The following is a 12,472-nucleotide window of genomic DNA, read 5'->3' as shown; positions in this document are numbered from 1 at the left end:
GTTTAAGTGTTTTTCTTAAACAAGGGCTAAATCCTGCATCTACCCTGGGACAGCCCAGAAGAAGAAACAGGGGATCAAAACCTTAAACTAAACCTGTTTTATGACATGGGATTTTGCCATGAGACACCTGACCATACTCTTTTGGCAAGATATGTGTTGATTCCCCAGAGAACAAGGTCTCCAGAGAAGGGATGAGTCTATGGCCAAATCTGATAAGCAAATGTGTATACAGAAAGAAGAAACTGGTATTAATTATAGTGATAGGTTGTTACTAAAAACAGAAATAACACCCTAGAGCACATTGTGCTGGCTCCATACCTGCTCTCCTAACAGTGACAGATCATCTCTGTTGCTGTAGGTGCCACTGTCATTCCCTGACTTGGGCAAACTCTGGCCACACTAAGACCAAGATATGCAATGTGGTTTTGACCCTCTAAACTGACCCACATGATTTTTAAAGATACTTCAATGTCTGTTGTTGCTGCTGAATGCAATGATAACTTGGGATGTGCTGCATTACTGAAAATCATACTGGCAGTGTACGTTTTGATGGAAAATGCACAACTTAAATCAGTTACAACGGAAGGGTGAAGAGGTCTTCAGAGTTATCAGAGTGATGTTGTTCTGTTGACTTTGGTGGTGCAAGCTCAAGTCCCAAATGCAAAGCTACAGATATCAACAGCAACAACAAAAAATCCTGGCACTAAAACCATTCTTTGCATAGAGAAAATTCTGTGTTAACTCACCATCAACACTACATTGACCTCCTCTTGTCTTCTGTGAACTGCTGTATCTCTGTAGTGTAACATCCTTTCTCCCCAAACAAATGTTTTGAAGTACACAGGGGTTCTTATGTATTTAAAAATTACAAAGCTCCTGGAGCTAAAACACATTTAGAATCATAAAAAATAAATAGTCAGAGTACATTTTGCCTCCAAATGTCAAGGAGACTGTCAGCCTGCACGAGGCTGATGTTTCTCCATTTCTAGATCTGAGCATCACTGTGCATGAGGAGTTAGACAAGAACAGCCTTGCGGGAGTTTAAAAGGATTATAGGTATGGCTTGTAAAAATATAAGTGAAAAGGAAACATGATGCTTCATTTTTCTCTTCATTTGAAATACTGAACATATTCCTAAATTGATGGAAAATATTCTTTAAATAAAACAATAGTATGTCTCTTATGCCTCCAAAAGAACAGTTCAGAATGGTTCCCTAAATGCATCTTTATTAGATACAAAAGCTATAAAGACAATCTGTGCTTATCTGACAATCTTTATTTAGACCAGAAGAAGATAAAATAAAGAAATAATTTTGGCAATAAAGATGAACAGAATTGTTTTCCTTGCTCTGCTGATACATATATCTTCTACTCATGGAATTAATATGTTTCTAAGAATGCCTGCCAATACAGTTTTACCATAAAGAACAGCTAATATTGCAGCAGAGCACTATAATTATACTGCAGGTGTAAAGACAGCTGAGCTGCAGAAGGTAGTTCTTTTGACCAGTTTCAGTGGAAGACACTGCATCAGTAGGGCACAGCCATCACGAGGCTGAAACTGCCTTCAAACCTGGGCTGATATCCTTGCACAGAGCCATGTTGAGATTGCAAGTTGAGTTGATGTTGGCTTGAGAAGGGAGATCAGTAGCTCTTTTGGGCTGTGCTCTCAGTATAGGCAAGCCCTAAACTGTAGCTGGTAAGTTCAGATTTCAAAAGATGAGGTTATGACTGAAGTAATTCTCAAGTGTTTCCCCCTCCTGACTTCAAGGGACAGGCCATTGCAAACAGTGTTGAAGTATCAGAAATGCCTTGCTGCCCTTAGCTGGGATACAATCATCTGTCTGGCTAGCAGACACGTAACTGAAAATAAAGGACACTGAGATACAGCCATTTAACTTTGCTAATAGGAAAGCTATTTTGAAATGGAAACCTCACAAGAGCACTGTTCAAGACACAAATGTTATTAAGTCTGAATCCAAGCCCCATCTCTTTTTAAGTCTTAGAATCAATTAATTTGATCCAGACATCTTATTAATGGCTTGGTTCTAAAGTGAATACTTATTCATGGTTGCAAATCATGGTTGGCTATGGGCCAGGAAGAGAGACATGTCCATAACTCAGCCTCTTCCCTGCACTTGCAAGCTTAACGCTTGCCTTTTGGTCACTCTAAAACATAAATATTCTAGCTGCATTTTGTTAGTAAGTTGTTACGTACGTAGTACATAGATTTAAATGCCTTTCAAAGCCATAGTTGAATTTCTTGTATTTTATAATGATTACTTTTTCAATGAGTTAAAGAAATAACCAAATAACTATGTTATTGCCAGTTCAATCTATAAGGTATGAACTGCTCTGATTATTCATGTTACCCAATTTCTGTAGCTGCTGCAGGGGTTTTTCAAACCAGCATGGGGAATACAAAATCATTAAGACAGACTTACTGATTGTGTGGCAATTTTCATTGTTACCTGGAAGATTTCTTGAAGTTAAATACAATATATTAAACAATACTTTAAAAAGTACAGTCTCTATGAATGCTATAAATCAGTTTCTTTTCCTGTATGTTTTTCAAAAATAGTTTGTCTTGGTGATCTCTAGTAGCTTTAGGAAGCAAGGGGGACACACATCAACAAAATAATTTCTCTAAAATTAAATTCACAGTATGACTCAGGGTTTTTTTCCAGTAGTGAAATGGCAACTTTAGGTAGATTGTGTTATATTATATCAGTAACTTGGAGTTAATCAGATGAGGCTATACTGAAAAATTTGCCCGCACCAACTCTGTACATTACAGGTTGATGTTTTGGTCTAATATGCTCCTTTTTTCACCCTTTTATTGGCACTGGAATTCATATGCATGTGGAAAAAAAAATTCCTAAAGTGTTAATAGTCAAATATTATGGCTATAAATAGAAGACATAATTTCATTTAAAAGCAAAATCAAAGGTCTTCTGTTGTGGAAACCAGCACAAATTCCGTATATCAAAGCTACTGCAAACAATAGATTTGATGACTCCAAGAATATCACCCCCGTGCAGAGCGGCACAGACAGAAACATCTAAAGGTCAACGGTCTTATACGGAGAATCCTGCTGCTCTGTTCCAGGTTTGGGATGGTCACTGGAGAAAGTAGGGCCAACTGTGAAAGGAACACTTTTCATTAATTTTCAGTCAAGTATTGGAGCAAAATACTTGATTTTTTCTTACCAAGTTAAAGTAAAAAATATCTTTATGTGATTTGGTAAGTTAAAGAAGTCACAGCTTAAAGTCTTCCAGAGAAAGCAAGTTGAGTGTTCTCCTACTAAATAACAGTAAACAAAAAAATAAATGCCTGGATACTATTGAATTGATGGTAAAGATCCTAATGATTTCACTTGAAATATCGTAAGGCTTGAGCACACTGAGAAAGGACAGCATATTGTCAACAACATACTGCACAGTTTTCATCAAAGGTATCTGTTCTGCATATCGTAGATAGCTCCTGCCTGCTCTTAGAGCCTAATCTTGCTTTCGTTGAAAACTCCTGTTAAATTGAGCATTTCATAATATTGGCCTGTTAATCTGGTGCATCCACAGACAATACAAATAATTAAACCTTGAAAAATAGAGAGCAGTCAGGCATGTTTAACTGAGATCCATATGAACACTTTTGAGTCTGCTATTAGGCTTCTGTTTCTCTAGAAACAGAGATAACACACACAAATACGTGCAGGCAATTTTGTCAGCCTGTGAATACCCATCCTGCAGTCTAAGAAATCCTTCCTGAAATCCACAGGCAACCCAATAATATTGCAGTTTTATAGTAAATGAGTAACATTTCAGTCTGAATAAAACAAACCCCACTTCTTGTACTTATTCAGACAGGGGTATGTCACTCCAGGTAACTACAGCCAGGTCTGACAGGCAGCTGCCAGGCTCAAAAATAGTGCCTTTCCTACAGGTTTCATGACAATAGGTCTCTGCAGAGAAGAGTGACGGCGAGGAAGGTGACTGCAGATCTGCAGGACCGCAGTGCATGGAGCAGCGATGTGCTGATTGTCCTCAGGGCAGCTCTGTAAGCCTTCGCTCCTGCTGGTAGCAGAGAACGGGCTGAGAAACACCATCTGGAAGAGACCGAGCTTCAGTGGATCCATTGCTGATGGAGCTGTCTGCTCCTTTAGTGGAAAATTTTCTACTTTTTTGTTAACTCCTAGCAGTACCTGCAGATTGCCCCTTAGCCTTGTTAAGTGCAGTAAAAACATCAAATTAAATGATATTTTATGAACTGAGTATGTAAAACCAGCTTGGTTTTAGTTCCAGCTCAGACCTGGCACAGGTACATCTGGGTGGCTTTTGAGTGTCTGGGAATGGTGAGACTGTTCACAGAGTGAAATATACCGAAGTATCAATGCGTTTGCAGGGTTATGCCATGAGGTTGTTTTCCAAACCTGTCTTGAGGACTGAACTTGTTAGAGAAAGACATGCAGTTCCCAGCTATATAATTTACTCCCAGTAGAGATCTGTCAGAGCCTGAGACTTCTGCCAGTTGGAGTACGATGAAAGATGAAACACTCTATAAGGAAATGCGATTAAAACCATCAGCCAATGAAACAAAAATCATCTGAACTACTCCTTCCTCTATCTTTCCTTAAACATGCTGTCTCTTCTCTGTTTGGGGTAATTAGATTGAAAATTCTTCGAAGTGAGGAACTGTCTATATTTTGTCTCTTGTGTAAGACTAAAATCACTGTTGGTATTTTAGAAAATATATTGTTATTTAGCATTTGTCTTTACTGCCTGTGATGGAGGCATTTGGCCCTGGATTTGTGTGAGCACTTCCCTAAGAATGAACAAAGAAGTACTGGTGTGAATTGACAGCACATAGTTTTTCCTGAGGGATTTTAGGTTGTTAGGAGCTAAGGAGGAGCACAGGAAATCTCATACATTTTGCCAGTTTGTGCATAGTAATGCAAAGCTACACTTGAAAGTTAGACAGGTCAGGATGAGATTCTCAGTTACGTACCCTCATGACGTTTTGGTGAGTGATTAAAAATATATATGTATGTGGGATACAGGTACAGAGTGGGGGTGAGCTCTGACAACAGCAACAGGTTGCTCGCTCTCTCCAGCAACTGTGGCACAAGGGAGACCATAATTCCAGCTGGCCAGCAGGCGGTGAGGAGGATGGTTTGGGGATTGGAAATGTGGCCTGGGCTCCATGGCTGGTGCTCGGCTCCTGTCGCTGTCACAGCTGGTTGTGCAAGCTGCAGCAAACAAACCTCCCACACTCGACTGCAGAAAAAATCTGTCCTCTATCCAAACCCAGAAGTTTGGAGGTTTACCAGAAGTATCAGGTAAACCCAGATACGCCCACGGCAGTGCAAAACCTAGTCTAACCTAACAAGTACCTGATCTAAATAATGAGTATGACACTTTCCAATTCCAGCTGGCGCTGGCTTCGGGATCTCTAAATTGTGCTCTGTTGTATAATTTAGGTGCTCCCAAAGTCTCTCTGTGTGCTTTTGTTCACCTGTGAAACACTGAGGGTGGGTCTTCCCCACCTAACTGTGGTATTTTGAGGTTAAATATGCTAGGCATTGTAAGGGACTTAAATACTGTGGTGGCTGAGGTCATTTTAGAGCAGAATATTTTTCTGATAATAATGAAATAGACTCTCCAACATCTTATCTTCCAAAGCCAGAGCTCCAGGCTGTAGCTTGCTGCATTGCTGGCTAGCTGCTAAAGTAATGGCATCTGCTTTTCTTCAAGGCTTTGCACAATTTAGAGCTTAGAGAGATGGCCTCATGTTTCAAAATTGCCCTCTTTGTGCTTAGTCATTACCTCTGCAGAGCTCTGCTGTCCGGCCTCCCAGACCTCTGTAACAGATGCTGTTGTGCAATGTGAGGGACTGTGATTGAAGTTTCCAGGACAGATTTTAATTAGAAACATAACTTCATACAGTAGCTTGGAATGAGTACGGGGGGGGTGTGGGTGTGTGTGTGTGTGGTGTCAAAACAAGAGATGAAAATGCCAAAAAGAGAGAAAAATAAAAGGCCATTTTGTACTGAAAAGCACTTCACATGATTATCGTGCATATCTATGACAAACTGAAGCATACAGTGAGCAGTAATAACTATCTGAGACTATCTGGCTCAAAAAGCCAGATCCTCGGCCGGTGTAAATCAGCATTGCTTCATTGATTTTATGAGAGCTGCCATTTCTTATTGACTTCAGTGGTACTGTCCTCATTTATACCAGCTGAGGACTCCAGCCAGGTTGGCACACGTGAAATCCAGAAACTTTGAATACTTACTGGTTTTGTTTTTGGTTTTGTTTTAATTAAATTTTAATCAATCTTTTGTTTTGTAGATTGCCCTCCACTTGGTCTAGAGACATTAAAAATTACTGACTTCCAGCTCCATGCCTCTACAGCAAAGCGGTATGGCCTTGGGGCCCACAGAGGAAGGCTTAATATTCAGGTAACATCAATTTTTCTGCTAAGTGGGAGAATGGCTTACGGTTGTACTTTTATATAAAGAGAGCCAATAGATGGTTATCGGTTCTGACTACTTTGTCAGCTCATGTAATTCAAATGAAGGAGAAACACCGGAATTATAGAAGTGAATAAGGTTGATGGATAACCTTTAGATTCATGGGGCTTAGTTAGAAAAAACTCCAAACTTAGTGTGCTGAGGGTGCAAATCCAAACAGACCTCAGTGAGCAAGCAAAGTGGAGGCAGCCCAGAACTGCTCCCTTCCCAGCTCCCTCAGCAATCAGCCTGGAAGGAAGCTCACACCGCAAGTTGCTTTTTTGTTGTTTGCCTGTAGTTAATGACAATAGTTAACTGAAGGAGTGCTTTTAAGTCAAGTACTTGCCCTAAGGCAGCTTTTCAGAGGCAATGATTGTGGTACCAAAAAAGGCTCCGGTTCAGAAATCCCTAGCATACAATCTGGTTTAGATTCTTTTAATTACTATTAAAGTGCTTAGGTACTTTGCAGGACCAACTTCTATTTTCACATTTCTTGTGCTTCTGTTTTTCACTTTATTAGTGTTATTTTCTGAATTACATTCTTTTCTAGTGTAAAAATATTACTTTTGCATAAAAAGTACATTTAAAACTCAAAAGTCATAAACAGGATACTAGCACCAGGTTAACAGTGGAAAATCTCTGAAGTTTAATTCATTTATTAGCTACCTTTCATTATTAGACCCTCCATTAGATTTTTTTTTTCCTCCAGCTAAAGGAGTTTGCTAGCTAATGAACTAAGACTGAGTCTAGGAAGGATGAGCTTTAATCAGCAGCTCAATTTCAGGTGGTGCCCACTGTGGTATAATGGTGGGCAGCTGCTGGGAGGAGGAACCACTCTTGATTAAAATCCCATGCTGCAGCTACTCCCCTTTCTTCAGCTTCCTCTGGTGCCGCTGCACAAACAGCTCTGTGAGCTTCTCTATGGAGGACACACTCTGCTCCCCTTTTTTTTATTGTTTGTTAAATGAATAAACTTTTGTCCAAAAGCTCAGTGAACCACTTTGCCATGCAGCCATGCAGAGCCAGCTGGAGGTGAGTGGCAGGAGCCTGTGGGCAGTAAGGAGGTCGGATCAGGCTCTTCCTTTCTAAGCCAGTGTGCAGGTACAAGGGGTTGGGTGCAATGGGAGGTTTCACCTGGAGCCTTTAGAGTTAATTCCTTTTGAGATCTGAGTGAGGTGGGTTGCTTTGTAGTCTCTGCTAAGAGAAAAAAGAAACCCTCATGAACACAAAAATAATATGCAGATGATGTTCAGATGGGTTCCATAGGAATGTTTAATTATTTTATTACAGCTTTGTTTATATAGTGGTATAAGACCAAGGACTGTGACGCAAACTTCTGCATTCTTTGTTGGTTGTGGTTCCTCATTTTTCATGCTGGTGTTTAAAAGTCCAATTTATTGAAACACAAGAATGACCATAGTGGTTTAGACCAGGAGTCCATCTAGTCCGGTGTCCTGTCATCACCAGTAATGTTACATTAAATTAATTAGAGAAGCATAAGAGTCTTATGTATGGATGACTTTTTCCCTAAGTATAGTTCAGAGTCTCCAGCAGAAGCCAAGGGGACAGCCTTTTGCTGGGAAGCAAACAGAAGCGAGACACACTCAGTTCTTCCTTCCCAAAAGCTCCTGGGGCTCAGGTTAGATTAAGTGGGTTTCTTTGAGTGTCCTGTCCCCTAGACCTCAGGACCTGCACCTCTCCCATCCCACCTCCACCTGCTGGGTAGCTGCCGTGCCTGGGCCCTGCTGGTTATAACCATAATGCTTCTGCCAGTTCCATGGCAGCTGTTTCTTCTGTATTTCTTGTGAGAATAAGGTCCCCACCTCTGCAGTGCAGGGGCTGTTGCCCCCTCCCTGGAGAGCTGTGCAGAGTCTCAAGTGAAAGGATCTTTTGTCCTGTGCAAATTGGGTTTTTATTCTTCTTTGTTCAAAGGATGGTGCCTTTTTTTGCTGTGAACAAAGACTTCACAATGTCATGTTTCTTCTTGATGCAAACTTTCATGTTGTCATTTTCTTGAGCTGTATGAGTTCTGCATGGATTGATTCTCCTTATTATCCAAAAGCTGGTGTTCCTCTTTTCTGGTATAGGGGCTTATCTGATCCCAGAGCTGGGGAGGCTCATACACAAATAACCCAACAACACTGGGCTTATAGCAAGGTGAATCACAGAATGTCCTGAGCTGGAGGGGAACCACAAGGACCATTTAGTCCAACTCCTGTCCCTGCACAGGACAACCCCAAATTCACACCGTGTCTCTGGGGGCCTTGTCCAAGTGCAGCTTGAATATCGCCAGGCTGGTGCCGTGATGCCTCCCTGGGGAGCCTGTTCCAGGGCTCCACCACCCTCTGGGGGAAGAGACTTTCCCTAATAGTCAACCTAAATCTAAAGTGACTTCTCTGTCTTACTCCTCTCATTTAAATGTAGCTCTTTTTCTCTGCTACAACTTTACCTCTAATAAAGATTTCTAGTAATCCTTAAATCAAAAGCTTTTACCCTGCTAAAAGCTTATCTGTATACTATAGGAACAGTAATTCCCTGAACCCCTTGACCACTTAGAGTTACCACTATGACTGGCAGTGTCAAAAGTATGGGCTTGCACTTATTTTCCTAGATACTGCTTCCCTTGGGATTAGCTTAAAATTAATAGCACTTTAAAATTTTTTCAAAGCCACTAAGATTTTGTACATGTCTTCCCTGTCAATTGGGTTTCATGCTTAATTTTACTTCTGAATTTCAGTAGTATTTTAAAGATATATGCTTATAACCAAGAGTAGGTGCTGCAGAGGACTGATGTGTCATATGGATAATGAGGTCCCTGGTGATTTCTGTTTGCAGCTCAAAAGGGAGGGCTGCGGCAGGCTGGGGAAAGGCAAAAGGCACTGGTGTTTAAGCAGCTGTGTTTTTATGCTGTTTAGTACTATATGTGGAGAAAAACACTTGGTCCAAGTAAGAGAGATTCTGAGAGGCCAACGTGCTGCTCAAGTTTCACGAGAGCTCTGTGCTATATGTATGTTGATGAGCAATTTTACGGGCTGCTGCCCTTGTGGCATGGGCTGGGTATCACCACAGTGCCATCAGGTTATTTGTGCCATGATTGTGCTTCTCCCTGAAATAAGACAAAATCTGCTCTCTGCTCAACCTCGTCACCTGGCACAGTGTCAGCTGAGAAGCTTAGGGCTCACCCCGGTTGGCACTACCTCAATTCAACGGGAATTCACAGAATAATTAAGTTTTTCAAAGGCTTCTGAGGGTTATTTTTTTCTGTTTAGATGATTTGGAGCATGTGACATTAATCAGGCAGCATATGCTTTATTCCAAAGAAGGACAGATTTAGCAGGACTGGATAAGACCTTCTAGGATCTGCTTCTCTTGTGACCTTGCGCTGTGTGGGACCCAATTTTGCTCCCAGTCACATATGAATGTGGTGATTAAGCTGGAACCTCTTGAGGGCAGGAGCAATGCTACTAGAGCCCTGTATATTGGAGATCTAGCCTACAACAGCAATTCTGGCACAACCAGTAATAATTTAACGGCATCAGGGAAAATCACAGCATAAAATAATATTCATGGAGGTGCTCTGCCTTCATGGGTAAAAATCATTAGTATTTGTCACTTGTACAATAATGAACAGTGATTAAAACCTGAAATAATTAGTCAAATTATGTTTCTTCCCCCTTCCTCATTTTCCTGGTTGGAGAAATCCAAACAACACTGAAGATTGATCAAATAATGCAATTATGTGTATGCAAATAAGCAGGATGTATTGCTTTTTGTCTTTTCAGTTCTTTGTTTCACTAGTTTGTTTTGAAAAACTCCATTATCAAAACACAAGCAAAAGAGAAAATTATTGAAGTTCTACCTTCAGCCTGTGTGCTTTAGTTCTTGTCTTCTCTACTGTCAGTGGTTGCTATGAATACTTGTGATGAGTAATGTTTTTTTTCCTCCCAAACTTCCTATGGTAAAATAATGTTTGTGATCACTCTGCTGTGAATGGAGAAGAGTTTAAGGAGAAGTGGTTTGATATTAGCTATATTTTTACTGCTGCTCCAGCTGTCTTGTGGCAGAAGTCTGAGATTTCTTTCTTCATTTGAATACATTTAGGCAGTAATAGCTCTCTCCTCATTACAGAATAAGGCTTTTGGAACCGTGATAATATGGGCAAGTGTTTATTCTGTCATGCACATGTCTAACTCAGAAAGTAATATGAATTAAAATCAGAAGTCATATAATTTGTATTTGAATTGTAACCTTTTGATTACCCTTCATCTTAGCCTCTTGGTTCATAATAAGTAGTTGGTTTATTTGAATTAGTTTTCAACATTCATGTTTATAGATAATTTAGGAGTGGCAGAGGAAAAAAGTCCCTTTTCCTATATCAAAAAGATATTTTTTCATAAGATGCTGCATATTGAGAAATGTTTTTTGGATTTGGCCACAAGTGAAATATAAGCTGGGTTAGACTTTGAGCTATTCCTGAAAATTCAGTGAAGGAAAAAAGGGTTTGCTTAAGACCTAGTCATTACTTGCAGTTTTGATTAGCTCCTTCACTCTCCTGCTTATGAAGATAATGTGTTTAAAATGTGTAGCTTAAAGGTATGTATGTCATAACTCGAATACATTATCTCTTTAATTCAATATACAGTTTTTAAATTCAAGTAAACATCTTACGGAGAAAAAGGTATCTTAATCTATATTCTTTGATTAAATATTTTATGATAATTGTTCTCATCTTTCTGTAATGAAAATATTTCCAGATAATTTTCCAAAGAAATTTAGTAGCGATTTTAACTACTAAATATTTGATTGAGTTTATAAGGGATTTTATAGAAACAATATTTTGAAGTTGGCATATGGGCAAATTCAAAACCTCAAGCACCTTAAGAAAAAATAGACTTGAAGCTAGAAAAGACACATTTCAACACAAATTTATTGGAACTATTTTCCTTTGGAAATATTTCTAATAAGAACTTCTCATTGATTAAATTCCTCTTTTTTCTTTCAAGTAGTACTCTGTGATAGTTATACACAGGCACCTGCTTCTTTTTACCTAGTAAAAATATTCCTTTAGCTTCAGAGAAGCTGATGTCAGGAAATAAGAGAGCAGGAAGAAGTAGCAACAGTTTCTTTTTTTCTTTTGTGCTCTCCTTGCCACTATTTAAACCACAGCATTTTAAACTGTGCAGAACTGTAAGCATGTCCTTTAGACTCCCCGTATTTGATATATAACATAAGCACATGCTTAGCTTGAAGTCCTGCTGAAACCATTGAGATGTGAGGATTTGAGTATGCAATTTAGGGGTTTTTTTTTGCTTTTTTTTTTTTGCAAAGAAGCTTTTTTCTCTCCTCTGCTTCCCTCTTCTCACTGTAATGCAGAGGAGAGCTTTACACCCTGATGAGCATCACACCAATGCAAAATATCCTCAGTCTGAATGAGGACCAAGGATGCCAGCTGAAGCAATGAGAGATACGGATACTTAGTCTGCAGAAATTGGTGGAGTTTCATCAGTGTGAAGGGGATTAGCATGATGCTGGTTCAAGGTGCTCTGCAGATCTTAATGCTTCCTGGCAAGCATTAGTTTTAAACCCTAAGGCTACTTCAAATTCCATCTTATTTTAAAATGCATTGAAACCTTTTCTTCAAAAAGGTTATAACTCAGGTCAGTGATCATATTTGTATTCTCATGTTTTCCTGTTGTTCAGTTCTCCTTGAAGAATTTATCTTCCATTGTTAATAGAGCTTTTCCTCTGTCTTGTACCTTGACTTTTATACAATCTTCATTTTAAAATATCAAAGTTATTATGTAAAAGTATGTGGTTTAATGTACATTTGGTAGATGAAGGAAAACAAGTAATTTTTAAGCTGCCCTATCTCAGATTTGAATACCAGAGAAAACAAGAAGATTTAGGAATTTAGGAATAAATTAAATTGTTTTGCAACACTTCATTCAGCTGCCACCAGAC

The 12,472-nt window shown here is 39.5% G+C and overlaps 1 protein-coding gene across 1 annotated transcript in view; it reads left to right on the top strand.

Annotated features, from left to right (window-relative positions):
* CPXM2 (carboxypeptidase X, M14 family member 2) overlaps window positions 1-12,472 on the top strand; it is a 79,303-nt gene that overhangs the window by 20,944 nt on the left and 45,887 nt on the right. Inside the window, exon 2 of the mRNA XM_075107636.1 lies at window positions 6,351-6,460. Coding sequence (XP_074963737.1) covers window positions 6,351-6,460 — 110 coding nt within the window. The remainder of the gene's footprint in view (window positions 1-6,350; window positions 6,461-12,472) is intronic.

This window comes from Phalacrocorax aristotelis, chromosome 12 (genome assembly GCF_949628215.1).
Source record: "Phalacrocorax aristotelis chromosome 12, bGulAri2.1, whole genome shotgun sequence".
Classification (NCBI taxonomy): domain Eukaryota; kingdom Metazoa; phylum Chordata; class Aves; order Suliformes; family Phalacrocoracidae; genus Phalacrocorax; species Phalacrocorax aristotelis.
The sequence above is the reverse complement of the archived record's forward strand: the minus strand, read 5'-3'. Positions and strand labels throughout refer to the sequence as shown.